Genomic DNA, 20,811 nt, shown 5'->3' with positions numbered 1-20,811 from the left:
GATTTTAGAAGGTGACATGGTACAACCCATAATTGCACATAATGATTTCAGGTTAGATGTTCAAGGGTAAAATCAAAGACTTCGAAAACAGACTTATTCATGTCATGAACACGAACTGCAAACACTTCACTGCAGACACCATTTTGTTCCTGTGCTACAAGCATGCCATCCACTCCTACTCTGAAACTAAACAGCTCCTTGAATAGTGTGGCTATATGTCCTTGAAAATCAAGAATGACCCACTTCCCAGGGCTTGACTGATTTTTACAAAAACAGTATTTTATCTAAGTTTACAAATGCCACCCCTCCCCAACTCTGGACAGCTTTCTCAGTGCAAATTTCCAGAATAAAGACTGAAGAAATATGCACCTCAAGGACAATTCCTCCCTCGGAGTTCTCTGTGATCTCCCTCATCCAGATGAGACTTTGAGTCACCTCTCTTCACAAACAGGGAGTCAGAGACTAGACCCCATCTGACTCCGGGCAGTGTTTTGAGGGGCAAGCTTATAGACAACTCAGCCACACCATCACCATATGCATCTAGCTACTCACCTGTCTGCTGGCCTCTGTACTTCTTCCATCTCCCCTGCATCAGTGCAGTAGTGAAACAAGACTGTAGGAAAGCACAAGGGGCTAGGAAGAGAGGGGGAGGGAGCATGTTTTTGTGGCATGAAGGGGAAGGAAGGAAAGGATGAAAAGTAGAAGAGTGAGTACAATTCTCTAAAGCTCAAAAACCAGAAGGCAAAAGGAAAAGGTTCCCATACAGTTTTCTTAAAATCTCATGAATTTTTAGCTAGTCTAATGATTTTGGTAGTCCCAATTACTGAATTTTGAATGTTTGCGATTGGCAATACTGATGAATCATAGAAGTGTAGGACTGGAAGGGACCTCGACAGGTCATCTAGTTCAGTCCCCTGCACTTATCACAGGACTAAGTAATAACTAGACCATTTCTGACAGGTGTTTGTCTAACTTGTTCTTAAAAACCTCAAAGGATGGAGACTTCACAACCACCCTAGGAAATTATTCCAGTGGTTAACTACCCTGACAGTTAGGACATTTTTCCTAATGCCCAGCCTAACCTTCCCTTGCTGCAATTTAAGCCAATTGCTTCTTGTCCAGTCCTCCGAGGATAAATGCCTTACTATGTGGTATATCTTACTAAAGTCAAGATATACCTGCTTCCCCTGTATCCACAAGGCCTGTTACCCAGTCAAAGAAAGCTATTAGGATTGTAAGCTGTATTTGTTTGATGTACTATTAGAACTGTTTTTATATGTTATTTTGTGATTTTATTGAAATTACCATCTTGAATTTCGTAAGCTGTAGTTGGAACTCCATATTTGTGTCATTCTTCCCCAATTAGTTTGGCGCCCTTTCTGAGGCGTAATTTCCTGATTGATTGCCTCAGAAGCTTAATCTACCTTGCAACCACAAAGGTGAGAAAGTACTACCTGACCCTAAACTAATCTGTCCAGAGACAGAAGGATATATATAAACCCAGTGAGCCAGTCACTGGTGCTGTCCACCCTGGAGGCAGCCCATGTCAGTTCTATCTGTGCAGTCTTCAAGGGGCAAGATCAACAGAGCCAAGGAGTCAGAGTTTACCTGAGTAACAGCATATCTGATCTGAGTTCCTCCTGTGAGCTTCCAACATCACAACTGAAGTTCTGGATCCTTCCCGCTGAAGCTGAGACAGACTGAGTTGACACGCTGTCTGTTTTGTGTTTCGGTGTCATCCATCTGAAAGTAACATTAATTGTTATTCACATGCCTGTAGTCTGTTATGGTAATCGGTAGGGTCTGGGCTTCAAGCCTGCCTTGGAATATAAACCACCGAGCTGTTATATATTCAGTTTGATCTGTTTTATATATGTTGCTTCCCCCTCTCCCACTACTGTATCTTACCCTTCAATAAATTACTTACCTGCTTTACACCTTTATCATGATCTATTTTATTTTAAGCAATACCAGATGATAGGATCTTTTACCCCTCCAGCATCTGTCTATGGGGTGGGGGTCCTGCTAAACAACTAAGGGCTTGTCTACACTGGCAATTTACAGTGCTGCAACTTTCTCGCTTGGGGTGTGAAAAAACATCCCCCTGAGCACAAATTTTCAGCAATGTTAACACCAGTGTAGACGGTGCACCAGTGCTGGAAGCCACACCCCTCGTGGAGGTGGGTTTTTTTAGAGCGCTGGGAGAGCAACCACACAAGCCATGTTAAAGCTTTGCCAGTGTAGACTAGCCCTGAATTAGAATAGTTATCAGCCCATCTATCTTGTTACTACACAACATCCTATAACAGGTTGGCCTGACATGATCTTGACAAATCCGTGTTGACTGTTACTTCCGGTGGGCCAGCCTGTATTCCACCTTGGTCCCGAGGCCCGTCAGGGACATTAGCTGGCGGCTCCTTCACGGAGCTGTGAGCACAGGCGTGTTTTTGACGCAGTTCACCCCCATCCCGGATACTTCCCGTTTTTGCGACGTGAGGGAAACCCTGGCACACATATATTTAGAGTGTGCCAGGCTGCAGCCCCTTTTCCGGCTCCTCACGAATATTTTATTACACTTTTGGCTGCACTTTTCCCCTCACCTTTTTATTTACACTCTCCCCATCCATGGCCCCACAAAGTCGCAGGATCTCCTGGTTAACCTCCTCCTAGCCCTAGCTAAAACAGCCATCTATAAAACCAGAGAGAGGAGGTTGGTCAATGAAGCCTCCTGCAACTGTAGGGCCGTTTTCCGATCCTCAGTACATTCACGTATCTGGGCGGAGTTCCTCTGGGCAGCGTCCACCGACTCCCTTGACGCCTTCGAGGAGCGGTGGGCGCTGTCCGAGGTTCTCTGCTCGGTGACCCTGTCCGGTTCCCTCCATCTGACCCTTTGATTGAGGGGAAGAGTGAGAGACCCCAGCCCCAGCCATTGCCGCTGTGGATACCATCATCACCATCACCTAGGAAGGGTCCTATCACACGTGGGTGTACATCCTCCCCCTCCCCCAAACTGCCCACCCCGCAGCCGTGCCCATCTTGTGGGACACTCTCAGGAGAGGAATAATTGATGACACTGGGCATGGCACTAGGTAACTCGAGGGGGTGGAAGACCCCGAGTGTCGAGGAAGCCCCCCCCCGCTCTAGACCACCAGGTAACTCAGGAGGGTGGAAGACCATGAGTGTCGAGGAAGCCCCCCTGCTCTGGGCCCAGGCTAGCCTGAACACTTCTCCCTCCTGAAGGCTGCTGTGGTATACCTTGCGTTTGCTTTTGTTTTGTTGCATAGTTTTGTTTTTTCCTTTTTGGTGATTTTTGTAAGTGTTATACAAATAAAATTCTTTTCTGCTTAAAAAAAAAAGACTTTACTTATCACCTTATAATCTTCTAGGTATTTGCAAATTGATGGATTATTTGTTCCATTATCTTTCCGTGCACTGAAATTAAGCTGACTGATCTGTAATTCCCCAGGTTGCCCTTATTCCCATTTTTTTTATAGATGGGCACTATATTTGCCCTCTTCCAGTCCTCTGGAATCTCTCCAGTCTTCCATAAGTTTTCGATGATTATCACTAATGGCTCATATCTCCTCAGACAGCTCCTTGAGTAATCTAGGACGTATTTCATCAGGCGCAGCCAACTTGAAGTCATCCAATTTGTCTAAGTAATTTTTAACTTGTCATAAATATAAAGGGAAGGGTAAACCCCTTTGAAATCCCTCCTGGCCAGGGGAAAGCTCCTCTCACCTGTAAAGGGTTAAGAAGCTAAAGGTAACCTCGCTGGCACCTGACCAAAATGACCAATGAGGAGACAAGATACTTTCAAAAGCTGGGAGGAGGGAGAGAAACAAAGGGTCTGTGTGTCTGTCTATAGTCTGACTTTGTCAGGGATAGACCAGGAATGGAGTCTTAGAACTTTTAGTAAGTAATCTAGCTAGGTATGTGTTAGATTATGATTTCTTTAAATGGCTGAGAAAAGAATTGTGCTGAATAGAATAACTATTTCTGTCTGTGTATCTTTTTTGTAACTTAAGGTTTTGCCTAGAGGGGTTCTCTATGTTTTTGAATCTAATTACCCTGTAAGATATCTACCATCCTGATTTTACAGGGGGGATTTCTTTATTTCTATTTACTTCTATTTTTATTAAAAGTCTTCTTGTAAGAAAACTGAATGCTTTTTCATTGTTCTCAGATCCAAGGGTTTGGGTCTGTGGTCACCTATGCAAATTGGTGAGGCTTTTTATCCAACATTTCCCAGGAAAGGGGGGGTGCAAGTGTTGGGAGGATTGTTCATTGTTCTTAAGATCCAAGGGTCTGGGTCTGTAGTCACCTAGGCAAATTGGTGAGGCTTTTTACCAAACCTTGTCCAGGAAGTGGGGTGCAAGGTTTTGGGAAGTATTTTGGGGGGAAAGACGCGTCCAAACAGCTCTTCCCCAGTAACCAGTATTAGTTTGGTGGTGGTAGAGGCCAATCCAAGGACGACGGGTGGAATATTTTGTACCTTGGGGAAGTTTTGACCTAAGCTGGTAAAGATAAGCTTAGGAGGTTTTTCATGCAGGTCCCCACATCTGTACCCTAGAGTTCAGAGTAGGGGAGGAACCTTGACACTTGTTCTTTCCCTATTTTAGCCTCAGATCCTACACATTTTCACTGTCGTTCCGTGTTAGATGTCCGATAGCTACTAACCTTCTTGGTGAAAACTGAAACAAAAAAGTTTGTTCCATTTCCACATTTTCTGTTATTATCTTTCCCCCATCATTGAGTAATGGGACTTCCTTGTCCTTGGTCTTCCTCCTGCTTCTAATGTATTTGTAGGATGTTTTCCTGGTCCCCTTTATGTCTCTAGCTAGTTTAATTTCATTTTGTGCTTTGGCCCTTTTAATTTTGTCCCTACATGCTTATGTTGTTTATATTCCAGGATGTTTGTATTATTTTTCATAATTTGACCTAGTTTCCACTTTTTGTAGGACTCTTTTGAGTTTCAGATCATTGAAGATCTCCTGGTTACGCCAAGGTCATCTCTTCCTATCTCTCCTATACAATGGGATAGTTTCTTCTTGTGCCTTGTCTCTTTGAAAAACTGCTCTCTTGAACTGTTTTTCCCCTTAGTCTTGCTTCCCATGGGATCATACCTACCAACTCTCTGAGTTTGATAAAATCTGCCTTCTTGAAATCCATTATCTTTATTCTGCTGTTTTCCCTCCTCCATTCCTTAGAATCATGAACTCTGTCATTTCATGCTCACTTTCACCCAAGCTGCCTTCCACTTTTAAACGCTCATCCAGTTCCACCCTATTTGTCAAAATAAGAATAAAACAGCCTCTCCCCTAGTAGCTTTCTCCACCTTCTGAAATAAAAAATCATCTCCAATGCATTCTAAGAACTTGCAGAACATCACCCTTGCTTTTTTACCCCTTGTCTCCTTACCCAAACTTTCAACAAGTGTGTAGCCTACTTCCATCTCAACCTCAGTCCAAGTGTATACATCTTTGATGCTCAAGGCATCAGCTCTTCCCTGTTTTCCCTGCCTCTCCTTCCTCAGCAAGCTGTACTCGTCTATATCAATATTCCAGTCGTGTATTATCCCACCAAGTCTCTGTGATGCCAACTATGTCATAGTTGTGTTTATTCACTAGTATTTCCAGTTCTTCCTGTTTATTCCCCATATTTCTTGCTTTAGTATACACACATGTAAGATACTGATTTCATTTCCCCCATATCCTCTTGGCTCTCCTTTGTCCCTGCTCTAATGGCCTATGCTCCCCCCAGAGTCTAACCCTTCTCCCAGGTCACCATGTGTTTGACTTACCTCTGGGCTTTTGGATCCTAGGTGTCTGAAGTTAGGCTCCTGATACATATTTGGACAGGTGCATAGAAGAGGTCTAATTTTTACCACTGCTGAGCATCCCCCTCACCCCCAGACAATCACACTGAAGCCAGTGGAAGCTGGGGTTCCTCAGCACTTTTGAAAATTCTGTCCATTTTTGTGTGGGTGCCTAATACAGATTTTGAAGCCAAGTTCAGGCAACCAGATGTGAAAATTTGAGCTCTATTAGGGCAGGGGATTTTCCTCTTGCCTAACAAATAAAAAAAATGGTGCCCCTGGGGTTGCATGTTATTTTAAAACAGCAGAAATCCCTTACACGTCAAAACAAGGAAAATAACAGCCACTGCCCCACTGGCTGCCTATAGGACTCCCCTCCACTGTATTGTCTGTTGGGAAGAGCCCACCATGGGAAACTGTAGCCCAGAGGCTCCCCAGATGGGTAATGCTTGCAAGAGGTGCATTGAGTCCCTGTGCAGAGAAGGAAGGAGAGCCCCTCTTTTTGCTCTACGTTTGTACAGCACCTTGCACAGTGCCGGGGGTCCTCATATCTGAATGGGGCTCACAGTCTCTCCTGCAATACAATTAACACAGTGTATTAACACAGTAGCTGCTGCTACTATGGGACGCTCCATTATGGCAATGTAACCAGTCAGTAAAAACGAGAACGGGGGCTGTTACGTCCCCAACAACGACGGGGACCAGCGGGGGGATGGGCCGTATTGAAACCTACACACAGAAGCGAGAGAGACGCGCGCGACCCCGCCCCCGCGCGCACCACACTCCAGCGCTCCACGCCCCCCGTCCCTTCTTCAGCGCCTGACGCTCTCCATCTGCGCAGCCGCAGATTGCAATGCCCATCCTCTCCCCACCCACGAGGGAGTGGGCGTGGCCTGCCACAAAGCGCCTCAGAGCGCATGCCTTCGGGAGGGGAGGGGGCCGGTCTCAGGCTGCCGTGGGCCCAGCGGGGAGCCTGTGACGGCGGCCTGGAGAGGGGGGCGTAAGTTCCGGGGCAAGTTTCTTCTTCCGGTTCCTCGGCCGTGGAGTCTGCAGTTGCTACGTGTCCTTAGCGCGAGCGGTTCGTTCGGTCCCGGAGCCCGAGGTGAGAGCGGGAGCGGCTCCTCCGCCAGGGGCCCGGTGCGGGAGGGGACGGCGCTTCTTGCGCGGGGAGCCAAGGCGGCCGAGCGCCGCCGCTTTCCGTGCGGGGTCCCCGGGGCAGCGCGCTGGGCGCTCGCCGCCGGCTCCCTCTCGGTAGCTCTGGGGGGGGGGGGCCCGCCGTCTCTGCCCCCCCCCCGCCCTCCCCTACGTTGCGGCCGCTCCTGGGGCTGTGACGGGCCGGCGAGCCTCGCAGCGGGCCCGGGGGTCGCTGCGCTCGTGTCTGGGGCTGGCCTGGAGGGCTGGGGCCGGCGCCCTCCGTAAGTGGAGCGGGGGTCAAGGGAAAAGAGATCGGGAGTCTGGCGGAAGCCTCGGTTGTGGGTGGTCCGCAAAATCCCGGCTATAAACCCGCCTAGCCCTGAGCCTGGGCAGCGCCCGTGGTTCCCTCCTCCCGCCCCGTTCCCTCTGCCAGCTCCCTGTCCCCCTCGACACCCCCCGTGGAGAGCTTGACGAGTCATTCCTCTTCTTCAGGGAGCAGTACCTAGTAGTGAATCACAGCAGGGTCCTGCTTCCTGACTGCGGCTCCTAGCCGGTGTGGTAATACAAATAATAAAAGCTAGTGTGAATATATCAAATGTTGGGCGATCTAATTCCACAAGAAAAAGGAAAATACCCTGCAACAAAATACGGATTTTTAACATCTTTGTTAAAAAAAACAACAACATAGAATCCTGACCTTGTGTGTGATTAAAGTGTTAACAGTTTTCACATTCAATGTTTAATGTACATTAAAGAAGACCAGCAGAGGGGCAAAGGGAGGATTTGCCTCTTTATGTAAGATGTGAAATGATTTTTCAAAATGATTCTTGCAACAATCTGTGTATTAAAATGTAACACTCTTGCAGGCAATCATGGATCAAGTAATGCAATTTGTTGAGCCCAGTCGTCAATTTGTAAAAGATTCCATCAGGCTTGTTAAAAGATGCACTAAGCCAGACAGAAAAGGTAAAGTATGCAAAAAAACTAGGGCCATAATGCTCATTTCGCTTCAGTTTTCTATCTTATGATATTGCCTGAAACACAAAGAACAGGAACTTCATGTGTTTATAGGCATACTGATGTCTATTTTTCACGTTGACTGATTCTCTTAGTTCTGCATTTATGTAGCAAGCCAGTTTTGTCTGAAAAATCATGAGATGCACTTAATTCTGCGTATAACCAAACTAATTTGAAAGTTTTTTTTTTTTTCCTGGTATACATTTTGCTGAAGTCAAACTTGTGATAGCAGTATGGTAGTGAGTTTCTGAAGCACTCTACACAGCTGAAGTGTTCTGAAATGTAAATTTCTTAATTTCAGAATCCTTTTGATGGTTTCTATGGACACTTCACATCCTGATGTTTAGTCTGCTCAAATTAATCTTTTCCATTGTCACTAACTTGATTTCGCTTATTTTCTTTTGGAAATTGAATGCTTAAGTACTTTGTTAACAGTATTGTCAGTGACTTAAAAGTTCAAGTTAGCTTATCTGGCTTTAAGTAATGCATGATTCTATATTTTGTAATCCTATAAGTATTAATCCCTGGAAACCTAGCATTAATAAAACTTGGGTTATTTTTAGAAATGAAATAACTGTCTGTCTCTGGGCATTACCATCTAAATGACACTTCTAAAGTGTCTTTTATCTTAACATTGGGAGAAACTTTCAAAGGCACAAATCTCCATGGTCATTGTAATAACCTAATCTGCATTTTAAGTGGTAGGTTTAAATTTACAGGACTAAAACCGATAATTTCTTAAATTGCAGAATTCCAGAAGATTGCCATGGCAACAGCAATAGGTTTTGCGATAATGGGATTTATTGGTTTCTTTGTGAAATTGATCCATATCCCTATCAACAACATCATTGTGTAAGTAAATCTGATAAAAGGCTAATGCTAGTATCCGAACAAGAATAACACAGTGTTCAGAATTGAACTGATAACTAAACTTAGTATTTCAATGAACATAACTTTTGGTATTCATTTATCCAATAACTTATGTACTCCCCATCACTATAGTACATGAGCACTTCAGCAACTTCATATATATCTTGTAAACAGTTAGGAGTTTTCAGTAAATCGATTTTGCTTTCAGATATTAGTGCTTCATCTTTTGTTTACTAAATAATATACTGCAAAATTTTAGTACTATCATTGCACTTGTAGATGAGAGAAGATGGCCGAAGAGGTTTAGAAGCTAAATGTTGAACATTTAAATACTCCGGGGGAATTCTGCACCACTGTGCAATGCAGAATTTGTGCAGAATTACATATTTCCCAGGCAGAATTGGGCTGCAGAGCTGCTGGCCACCACTAGGGGCCACTGGACTCAGCAGAGCACAGCTTACAGTAAGTGGTGTGCCAGGCTGCTCAGCTTGATCCTCATTCTTCTGGGGACAGGAGAGGGCCTGGGAGACCCAGCTCTGGCAGAGGGTGAGGAAGAGCAGGGTTGCACAATCCCATGGTGGGACAGTAAAGAAATTGGGGGTGCGTGCAGCTGGGCTCTGGGAGGAGGGGTGTATATGTTCCTGAGTGGGGTGCGGATGTCTGGGCTTGGAGGGAGGGGAGTGCAGGTGTCTGGGATCTGGGGACCGCACAGCCCCCTCCAATACCTCCCAACAGGAACTGGGTTGTCAGAGGGTTTCTTTAACTCCTGGGGGAATCTTTTTTTGTCATTGTGTGTATTGTTGACAGGTATTTTGAAATAAATTACCAAAATAATTGAAACTTTGAAAATAGAAGCTTTATTTGTCAAAACACAATATAAATATGCAGACTTTTTTAAAATGAGTGCATGTTTAGATAATACAGTGGATAGTTTGTTTGGATTTTGCATTCTTTAACTTTTCACGAAATTTTTAGAAATTTCACCAAGTGACCTGAACACTTGCAGAGAATGTGTATAAATGAGCCATATAGTCTTGAGGTTGTATTGGAAGAAGTCACCCAACAAAGCTAATAAATAGTATTAAAAATAACTTTATTAAAAGTAAAGCAGTGTTTCCAATTTTACATAATCATAACTTTTGTACAATATACCACAATTTGTGTATTAAGCTTTTGCATATGAACATTGAACCTTAAATCAATCTGGTAAGTAGCACTACAAAAATCACTGATATTGAAGGTTTCAAACACTTCAGTTAAGGCTTCTTAATTGGTTAAAATAGCAATTGTTTTGCCAAAAGTTGTTCTCAATCATTTCCCTAGTAGGGACGCATATTACAGCAAAAGTATCGGGACTCCTCTGACATCTGTTTACTACCCCTTTTGGAGCAAGAGTGGTATGATCCTCAAATTAAGAAACCTGTCTCAGAGAAGGAGCTGTGTAATGTCTGTGCTGTTTTTAAGGCATAGTGGGGACTTTGTTCCAGTTAGAATGGGATGATCTAACTTAAGATAGCAGTCTTACTTGACACTGATCAAATTCTCTTGTTCTACAGTGGTGGCTGAACACTCATCAAGATCTGTTACCTGAAGTTTGGAGTGATGGACAATGGGGGTCGGGTGTGGGGGGCTTTTTTGCTTACTAATATTCCATAAGTCTGTATCTTGTTTGTTTACTGCTATAAACCAGGCTAAGATTTAAAACAAGCTTGATATCTGAGTTGGTCTCATTTTGTTTTACTGACTCTTTGAACTTTCTAGGCTCAGTAAATAACTTATCACTGTGTGCTGCTAGTTGTACAAGATGAGGTAAGGTGACTGAACTGCCTTTCTTGGTTTACTGCTTTGAGCAGTAGAATAATTTTTTACATATTACTTTTGGCCCAGCATTAGGTGGTACTAAAAACCAACTCTAAATCTATTCAGGTTAAAAATACTAACCTACTTCCATTTTCCTATATTGTGTCTTGTAACCTGGGGGGTGGAGAGGGAATGTGCCTGTATAAAATACTGTTAGAAGCACAAAACAAGCTGAAAAGATTTTGCTCTAGTCTTTAAATTGATGTGATCTTTGGTTTTACTTACAAAAAGTAGTTTAGTTTTTCAGATCTTGTTCTAAACACTCTCTTTAAGAGGCAGCAACTGAAATACATATATTACAGACGTACTTACAGATCAGCTCAGGGCCCTTATCCTTCCTTACCAAACAGTTTTGGATTCCACTACTGTCTTTATAGCGCTTTTCAAGATGGTGCAACTTGACACCAACATTAGCACTAAATTTGTTATATACCATCGTGTTTAGCATCTATTCAATGATGTATGCGTTCTGTGCCACCTTAAATTAACAAACCCTTTAAAAGAAAATATACCCGTGTGTAAAATTTGAAGAGACTGCTGTGATAACCAAATTAAAATGCAACTTTATCCAGTTGTTTAAAGAACCTGCATGAACTTCTGCCTACAAAGCTCATACAGTTGTTATTAATAATAGAATATCAGGATTGGAAGGGACCTCAGGAGGTCATCTAGTCCAACCCCCTGCTCAAAGCAGGACCAATCCCCAATTTATGGCACAAATCCCTAAATGGCCCCCTCAGGGATTGAACTCACAACCCTGGGTTTAGCAGGCCAATGCTCAAACCACTGAGCTATCCCTAAGTCTGAACGTTTTAATCTATAAAAGCTTGCACACTGATAGTTTACGAGCACTTGATTAGTTGAATGCTGCTTACCTTCTGTTAATTAGAAGTTTGTAAATAGTACCTAATGCTGGAAAGTAGAAGTAAAATGGCAGCACAGACAGCAGCATTAAAAGAAATACTCAGCCTGCTATTCTGAGCTTCACTGTAGTGGTATTTATTGCTGTTTTCCTTTAAAATTTGCAATTAACTCAAGTGAAGTAGACTTAAAATCTATGTTACTAAACAGCAGGGCAGAAGATCAGCCTGTTCTAGTCACATTAAACAGCAAAAGGATTACTTACAATACTGCTGTACTAATTTTGTATAAGTCAAAAATATACATAATACATCAATTAAAATTTGACTCGAGAAGAGATTCTTTAACCACTGATTTAACAGTAGTAATAAAACCTAATCTGGACACACTCCTGCAAGGAGTAAGAGTCGGTCAGTCTATGCCCATTAGTCCCTTTCAGTGCTGCTGGTTTAGGAAGTGCATGTGTCCTATGCACGGAACTAGAATGAGTTATTCAGTCAGTTTTGTCACTACTATCTTCCTAAAGATTTTTCACTTGACTTATTAAACTCCACTATCTTTCCCTTCCCTCTGCTCTTCCGAAAAAAAAAAAAAAAAAAAAGAATTTTATTTTGATTCCTGCCACAATAATTTTCTGTTAATGAGTGAAATTTTCCAACATGTTTAAAGTCTTCAGTCAGCTGAAAAAAAGGCAGTTGTAATCTTAAGAATTTTGCTTATTTTTGATACCCATTGTCCACAGCAACGGTTTATCTGTTTCTATGGTCACAACTCCAGATTCATCGTAGGTATTTGAAGTGCTGACAAGCGTTCCAAACTTTAGCACATGGTTAGCTGTAAATAATAAAAAATAATTTAAATAAACACCAGGAAAAATCTCTTTAGAAAGGCATTTAAGGAACAAACTGCCAAATAAGCAAATGAAGTGACATGTATTTCTTCTCCGGTTAAGGAGATTTCGATTTCCTGTTGATTGCAATGAGGACAATATATTCTAAGAATATATATCCTTTTGTCCCCTAAATTTTTATATCCAAACCATTCTTGAACCAGTATGTGCCATCTTAAAGGTAATTCTGTATAAATTAAAAATAAATCCATCATCTCTACTACAGAATAACAAAGTAAAATGCAACCACTCTTAAAGGACAGGACAGTAACTGACAGTAGCGTGTGTGTTTGAAATTTATTTTTATGCATAAACTAATTGAAAATAAGAATAGGTGAGAGAGGATTCTTCATTTTCCTCTGCAGGTTAAGTTAAGAATTCAGCTGTAATTCAGTCATCAATCCACATTTTAAAAAAGGTGTTTTTGAAAGGCAGTTGAAGGAAACAACTTACATGAAGCAAGTACTTTTTTCGCCCAGAGTGATTCATAAACAAAATATAGGCGTCATCTCCTTTTGGAATGAAGAAAACCCAGGGGTAGAAGAAAGCAGCTGTTTAACAATGCACAGGAATAGTTTAGGAAGGGAACTGAATGTAGTAGCCAAGTGAAATTCCTGCAAGGGGAATTTTAGGTAGGCAGAATTGTAATTACTCAAATTGGAATCTGGCCAAGATAGCAGGGTTGATTCCTTTACACTTGCATGAAGTACCATGGGATCTTTAAAGGTCAGTATGATTAAAAAGAGAACTGTCATACTCTGTTACCACCTCCTTTCCACCAATTTAAAGGTTGGGGTGTACCTGTGCCTTTTGCCACATATTATCTCCCATGCAAGATGATGTACACCACATAATCACACTAGATATCAACATCTCTAGTCATTAAAGCTTGTTCATATTAGAATGATTATTTTTAGTTTTTAATGTAACTACAGTAGGAACTGAGATACATCAGCAAGGCTCCACATACGAAAATTTGGGAACCACTATTCTAAGCAATTTCTCTTATAGCTGAGGTGCTCAGGAAGTGAGCTTGTTCCATACACAGCCTGATAAAGAGGCAAAGGCTATTATTCACTTTTGGGTCACCTTCTACCACCAACCTGGCAATGAGCTGCCAGAAGCTGGGAATGAGCAACAGGGGATGGATCACTTGAATTATCTGTTCTGTTCATTCCCTCTAAGGCACCTGGCACTGTCCACTGTTGGGAAGACAGGAAACTGGGCTAGATGGACCTTTGGTCTGACCCAGTAGGGCCATTCTTATGTTCTTTTTTGGGAAGAACCAGATCTTACCTGCTCACAGTAGAGCTCTGGACTGGAACCCAGAGTAGAGGATGGGCCTGGGTTCCCCTTCCATACGCTGCAGAGTGGCAGTGAACGGGAAGACTGCCTAAGTCAATACAGGAGTGAAATAGTCAGGGCAGTGGGTGTGAGGACTGCCTCACCCCTGAGAGAGACTTTGAGAGCTTGAAGGGAAGGGAAAACACAGAAGAGACCCGGCAGGAGTACAGAATCATGAGAGGCTGTACGATGCCTCTGTTAGTGGAAGGAAGGGTGCAAGGCAGCATTGAACCATGCTGGGCTAATCCCCAGAATTCCCCCCCACCCCCCAGGATGCCCAAGCTGGATGCTGTGGGACAGGCACTGTCATGAGGCATGGCACTGGAGCCCAGCTGCTGCTGCTAAACATGTACCTGCCAGGTATCGGGCCTGCTGCCCCGGGGGACAGGACGGGGCCCAGGCTTGGAGCCCCTGCTGCACCTATGGGTCTGCCCTCCCTGCGGGGACCCAGCCTGAGAGGCTGGGGATGGGCTCCTGTTTCCTACTTCTCCCCTGGCTCATTTTCATCCTTCTGCTCCCCAAGCCGTCAGCCAGGCGGCCTGGCTCCTTGGTACTTCATGCTCTCTCCATCCCCTGCCAGGAGCTGACTGTCTCCCTTTTTTCCTTTTTCCCCCTTCCCCTCTCACTCTCCCTTCTTGCTGCTCCCAGCCCGCAGAGATGACTTTTTACCACTATTTAAAGCACTCCAGGTTCTGTCAGAAATTGCATTTCCTTTTCCTGGATGTGTTTCCTGGCTTCATAGCCCCAATGGTGGGGGGAAGTGGCTGCTGCTGCCGCAAATGGAGACCGGGGACCCGGCTGCACTTTATAAGCCACCCAGCAGGTGCTGGGAAGAGGCAAAGCTCCTCCAAAGTGGTTTGGGACTTGGTTAGGCAAGGCTCAGCTTGGCTCGGCCCTGTGTAAATGAGTCTCTGTCTCCACTCCAGATGCATAGAGCCCTGTGCTGTTGTATCTGCATTCGCTCCACTATCCACAAAAATGCTCCGTGGATTTGCAGGGCTCTCTATATAAAGATTATTATATCCATCCATCCGTGTATTTTAAGATCAGTAAGACCCGTACCAATTTCTGCTTAACAAGAGCATGAACTCCAAGATTATCTGCAATTTTTGCTAAGCAGTGTCACAAGGCTAAGGCCTTTGCAAGCCACATTCGAGGAAAATATTAATGAAAGGTACTTATTTTATCCATCAGTTACATTATTACTAGCTGATGGGTAAAATAAGCATATAGTTCACAAAATTGTAGCACAATCTACATGTCAGGGTACAGGGAGACCTTCAGAAACAGAGCTCAGGAGCGTGTAGAGACCAGCAAGACCCTGTCTGTGGTCTCCACCTTGTTAACTTATGCAGCAAAAATGCATCGGTTCTGCTGGATCTGAAGCTGGACCACTCTGGATTTGCAATAAAGTGGCCCAATATAAATGAAAAAGTCTTTGCTTTCTGGGAGCACAAAGCGTACAAAGTTACATTTTTCAACTAAGTAGTGGGCTGCTTTACCTGCAGCCCAAAGAAAGTAAAATTCCCATTGCAGACATGAATGTGGGTTGGGCAGTTCATGTGTATTGACTAGCTCCTTGCCTCCCACAACTCACTGTGCTGGACTGTCTCCCTCATCTTAAATCACAAACTAGGGGAGTTGCCATAAATCTAGGGCAAAGCAATCCCTCTGCATGGCCTCAAGAAGTAGGATAGACAAGAACTAGGCCTAACTTTTTAATATACTTACTTTCAAGAAATCTTTCCTCAGGTCAAACCTTCAATTGCTGCTCCAATGGGCCCTACCCTCACTTTAGTTCCTGACTTGGGACTGTCAAGGAGAGGCTTCTCTCCTCTGTCAGCATTCATTATGGTAGAGTCCAATTCACACAGTCCCTTCAAAATTCTTCCTTAAGTTGCTAAAAGTCTGGGAAACCTTTCGGATCACAGAGGCATCTGCTTTTTACTCCCCCATCCTGATGACATTCCCCCACAGCATGACTGCCATACGAGAATACAGAAATTCAACAGGAAACAGCTACAGACACCCCCTGACTTACAGAATCGTTCCGTTCCGGAAAGCCTTCCATAACTCAAATTTTGCTTAAGTTGGAAAAACATACCCATACGTTACACAACAATTTCTGCAACTCGAAAATCCTATTTCTGGTTTATGGAACTTTTTCTGTAAATGCGAAGTTGTGTACGTCGGGTCTTGTGTAAACCGGGAAGCGTCTGTACTGTGTTAGGTCAAGACCATACCCTGCCCCAAAACTGGTTACTTACCTTTCCTGTTGGTCTTCAGGATGTGTTGCTCATGTCCATTCCATTCTAGGTGTGCACGTGCCAATGTGCACGGTTGTCGGAGATTTTTGCCTTAGCGGTATCCATAGGGTTGGCAGTGGGGCCCCCTTGAGTGCTGTGCTCATGTGCCGATATATCAGGCACCACCGACCCTACACCCTCGGTTCCTTCTTGCTGGCAACTCCGACAGAGGGGCAGGAGGGCAAGTAATGGAATAGATATAAGCAACACATCTTGAAGAACAGTTATGAAAGCTAGGTAATTAGTTTTTTGTCTTCGAGTGCTTACTCATGTCGATTCCATTCTAGGTGTCTCACAAGCAGTGCCAATAGAGGTGGGCTCAAAGTTCATGGTTTTGCAGCACTGCCCTGCCGAAGCCAGTATCATCCCAAGCCTGCTGGGTCAGTGCATAATGGGATGTAAACGTGTGGACAGACCAGATAGCAGCTCTCTTGGATCGGCACCTAGGCTAAGAAAGCCGCTGATGATGCTTGCGCTCCAGTTGAGTGCGCTTCGACTATCGCCGGTGGAGGCACACTCGCTGGCTCGTAGCAGTATCGGATGCAGGCTGTGATCCAGGATTAAATCCTTTGAGCAACCTTTCATCCTGTCTGCACCACAATAAACAGCTGCGTTGACTTATGGAACGGCCGTATCCTATCGATATAGAAGGCCAGCGCCCTCCGGATGTCCAGAGCGTGTAACCTGCTCTCCTCTTCAGATTTATGGGATTTCGGAAAGAAAAAGTCCTGGCCAGTATGAAACTGGGAAACTACCTGAGGCAGGAATGCTGGGTGCAGCTGCAACTGGACCTTATCTTTGTAGAACACCATATAGGGTGGTTCTGATGTAAGCGCTCTGACCTCAGACACTCTGCGGGAGGACGTAACCACCACCAGGAACACAACCTTCAGGAGAGAAGGAGAAGAGAGAGAGTTCGAAGGGAGGCCCCATAAGCATGAAATTCAAATCCCAGGGGAGAGACAGGATCCCGGACATGACGGTAAAGATGCTCCGACCTTTCAAGAACTAGGCCGTCATGTCATGCGCGAAGACCGATCTTCCTTAGAACAGGAGGGAGAGATGTGTGGAAAGCTGAAATAGCAACCAGGTGGATCCAGATAGACGACAGGAACAAGGCCTGAAGTTTGAGGATAATCCAGAATCACCTGCAGCGAGGCCTGCTCGGCCCGGTCGCACTGATCTATAGCCCAGCATGTGAATCTTTTCCACTTCGCCCAGTAAGTCGCTCTAGTGGAGGGCTTTCTGCTACCCAGCAAGACCTGTTGCACATGGGTCAAGCATTCACACTCTTCCGCATTCAGCCATGAAGCAGCCATGTTGTCAAGTGCAACGCCTCCAGGTTTGGGTGCAGCAGACTGCCGTGGTTCTGGGACAGCAGGTCCGTGTTAGGATATAGATATTCAGGCCTGCCTGTAAAGGCCTATACTCTAAGAATTTAGGTGTATTCTTATCACTTGGCTAGTTATAGAGGTATAAAAGAAAAAATCAAAATCACTGTCTGCTGGTGTAAGGGCCTTCTCTCACTGTGACAGTCTGAGGCCCTGTTCTTAGACTAAGGCCTTTGGCTAAGCAGCAGAGGCTGCCATAAGCTGGGAAGCCAATGGTCACATCCTCACATTCCAAACTAGTCACATTGAAATAAGGTGCTATGGGGCTGTTAGGAATACAATCCTGTCCTGATAGTGCCTATCACCTCCGGAGAAAGGGAAGTGCCTAGAAAATGTAAAAGGAAACTTAGTTTGATAGCATCCTGTCTGGCAAGAACTCACTTATCAATAGCTGGGATGTGAAATTCTCACTTCTGTATTGTTTTGTCATTATAGTTCCCACTTTGCTATTGTTTGTCTGTATAATCTCTGTCTGGTTCTGTGATTGTTTCTATCTGCTGTATAATTAATTTTGCTGGGTGTAAACTAATTAAGGTGGTGGGATATAATTGGTTACATAATCATGTTATAATATGTTAGGATTGGTTAGTTAAATTTCAGGAAAATGATTGGTTAAGGCATAGCTAAGCAGAACTCAAGTTTTACTATATAGTCTGCAGTCAATCAGGAAGTGAGTGGGTGGGTGAGTGTGTGTGGGGGGGATGGGAACAGGGAATGGGGGTGGGGAAATTGGAATCATGTTTGGCTAAGGGCAGGAATGGGAACAGGGACACAGGTATAAGGCTCTGTGGTGTCAGAGCTGGGAAGGAGGATACTAAGGAAGGAAACTGGAATCATGCTTCCTGGAAGTTCACCCCAATAAACATCGAATTGTTTGCACCTTTGGACTTTGGGTATTGTTGCTCTCTGTTCATGCGAGAAGGACCAGGGAAGTAAGTGGGTGAAGGAATAAGCCCCCTAACAGTCCAGACACAGAGGGCTAGTCCAGAGGCGCGGCTACCAAAATGTCCAGCAGCATGCCAAACCAATGCTGGCGAGGCCACTCGGGGGCTATCAGGATTACCCTCACCCTGTTCCATTTGATCTTTATGAGGACTCTGTGGATCAATGGTACCAGCGGGAAGGCGTACATCAGGGCTCCCGACCATGGAAGCAGGAAAGCATCTGACAGGGAACCCCTGTCCATCTGTCAGAGTGAACAGAAGACATGGCATTTCCTGATCTGGCGGGATGCGAACAAGTCCACCTTTGAGAGTTCCCCACTTTTGGAAGATCATACTGGCTGCCTCTGGATGGAGCGACCACTTGTGGCAAGATGAGAAGGTCCTGCTGAGGTGATTTGCTAGTACAGGGGTGGGCAAACTTTTTGGCGGGAGGGCCACATTGGGGTTCCAAGACTGTATGGAAGGCCGGGTGGGGAAAGCTGTGCCTCCCCAAACAGCCTGGCCTCTGCACCCTCCCACTTCCCACCCTCTGATTGCCCCCCCTCAGAATCCCCAACCCATCCAACCCCCCTGCTCCTTGTCCCCGACTGCCCCCTCCTGGGACCCCTGACCCTTAACTGTTCCCCCGGGACCCCAACCCTATCCAACCCCCCCTGCTCAAGGTCCCTTGTCCCCGCCCCCTAGCCACACCCCTGCCCCCGACAGGCCCCCTGGGACTCCCACGCCTATCCAACCCCCCCGCTCCCCATCCCCTGACCGCCCCCACCCCCAGAACCTCTGCCCCATCCAATTGCCCTCTGCTCCCTGTCCCCTGACTGCCCCCCTGGGACTCTCTGTCCCATATCCAACCCCCCTGCTCCCCATCCTGTTACCATGCTGCTCTGAGCGGCATGTCTGGCAGCCGCGCCGTGCAGCTGGAGCCAGCCCCGCCGCTGTGCTGCCCAGCGGGAGCTCGCAGCCCCACTGCCCAGAGTGCTGGCGGCATGGCGAGCTGAGGCTGCAGCGGAGGGGCTGGGTGCTAGCCTCCCAGGCCAGGAGCTCAAAGGCTAGGCAAGACGATCCCACAGGGCTGTCGTTTGCCCACCTCTGTGCTAGCACATTCTTGGTCCCGGGCAGCCATGTGGCCTAGCAATCGCAGGCAGGTGTGAGCCATGATAAGTGGGTGGTTCTTCACATGGGAGATCAGGTCTGACATGGGAACTGGGGACACAATGTGGAGCGCTCCCACGAGGCAGGCGATCGGGACTTGTACTGAGAGGGTGACCGGCATTGGTAGTATGGAGACTGGCGTCTTCCTCTAGGCAATCCATGTCGAGTCAGCGGAGACCAGTGACTGGGGGTGAGCCCCAGAAGGTCTGGGCTGTGACTCTGGCGATCTGCAGTGCGGAGGTGGAGAGCGCTGCTTCGTCTTGGGGGATTGGCGTCACTCCACTGCTGACTGAGTGGTCTTAGGGACTCGTTTGCCCTTGTGGGGAGCCTTTGCCGGTTCCTGAGGCAGGTACTGCTGGCGAAGGCCTGTGCTCAGCGCTGGGGGAGCCTGTGAATGCGTCAGTCAAGGTTTTAGGTCCCATGCCGCTCCTGGAAGTTGGTGGTGGACCCTTCATGGGGCTAAGGGTCCTGACTGGGGAGGTACAAGCGTGCAGCTTCAGAGTGGCTGGGTGGCCCAAAGCAGGTCTGTTGTCCGATGACCCATGGCCCTTTTTGCCTTGTGCTGGGGAGCCATGCTTTTTGGTCTTCTCTTTGGGCCCCAGTGACGGGGGTGCACTGCACACCAAGGCCAATGTACTTGTCGAGTCCTGGCAGGGTGAACTCCATGAGGAGCGCCCGTGGCCGAATATCCCACTCCTTTTGCATGCGGGGCCGTAAGTTTTTACAAATTCAGCACTTATCTCTAATGTGTGGTTCCCCCAAGCACTTGAGGCATAGGCCTGTGGCAGTCTGTGCAAGGTTTATACCCTGGAGCCTGGGGCATGCCCTGCCTGGGGTGAAGTCCCCCCTGGAGCCCTAACTGCTAACTACTAATTACACTTAACACTAACTACTATAAACAAATTATTGACAAGGCCTTAAGGCTCGAAGTCAGTAGACAAAAAACCGCTAGCCCTTGCAATGCAAGGAAGGGTACTCTGACTAACTCCCATGGGCGGTAAGAAGCAACTGAGAGGGTGTTGGGTCAGCAGCGCCTGATACACTGGCACATGAGCACGGCACTCAAAGGGGCGCCACTGCCAACCCTATGGATACCGCTAAGGCAAAAATCTCTGAGGACGGCACACGTGGGCACATACACACCTAGAATGGAATCGACGTGAGCAAGCACTCGAAGAAGAATACAGGTTATAGTTCTGGGGGGGCTGTATCAGACACAAAACAACTC

The 20,811-nt window shown here is 45.9% G+C and overlaps 2 protein-coding genes across 8 annotated transcripts in view; one reads left to right on the top strand and one right to left on the bottom strand.

Annotated features, from left to right (window-relative positions):
* Window positions 1-6,801: 6,801 nt before the first annotated feature.
* Window positions 6,802-10,546, top strand: SEC61G (SEC61 translocon subunit gamma). The gene is made up of 4 exons (XM_073332806.1): window positions 6,802-6,920; window positions 7,819-7,918; window positions 8,719-8,821; window positions 10,396-10,546. The coding sequence occupies exons 2-4, from the start codon at window positions 7,825-7,827 to the stop codon at window positions 10,403-10,405; spliced, it is 207 nt and encodes a 68-aa protein (XP_073188907.1). The 5' UTR covers window positions 6,802-6,920; window positions 7,819-7,824; the 3' UTR covers window positions 10,406-10,546.
* The window catches only part of TPK1 (thiamin pyrophosphokinase 1), a 480,985-nt gene continuing 469,937 nt past the window's right edge, over window positions 9,764-20,811 (bottom strand). For 2 of the 7 annotated variants that reach the window (XM_073332805.1, XM_073332801.1), the window contains one exon: window positions 9,765-12,394. In XM_073332805.1, the coding sequence (XP_073188906.1) occupies window positions 12,264-12,394 (131 nt within the window). In that variant the 3' untranslated portion in view covers window positions 9,765-12,263. Of the gene's footprint in view, window positions 12,395-13,745; window positions 13,843-20,811 lie in introns of all 7 variants that reach the window. The other 5 variants (XR_012157429.1, XM_073332802.1, XM_073332797.1 and 2 more) reach the window with 4 other exon arrangements.

Source organism: Lepidochelys kempii, chromosome 2, assembly GCF_965140265.1.
Source record: "Lepidochelys kempii isolate rLepKem1 chromosome 2, rLepKem1.hap2, whole genome shotgun sequence".
NCBI classification, from domain to species: Eukaryota; Metazoa; Chordata; order Testudines; family Cheloniidae; genus Lepidochelys; species Lepidochelys kempii.
This window is presented reverse-complemented; position numbering and strand designations above follow the sequence as displayed.

Coding starts and splice junctions, on each gene's coding strand:
- SEC61G (XM_073332806.1), top strand. CDS start 7,825: ATGGATCAAGTAATGCAATTTGTTGAGCCCAGTCGTCAATTTGTAAAA. Junction 7,919..8,718: donor CACTAAGCCAGACAGAAAAG/GTAAAGTATGCA, acceptor CTTAAATTGCAG/AATTCCAGAAGATTGCCATG.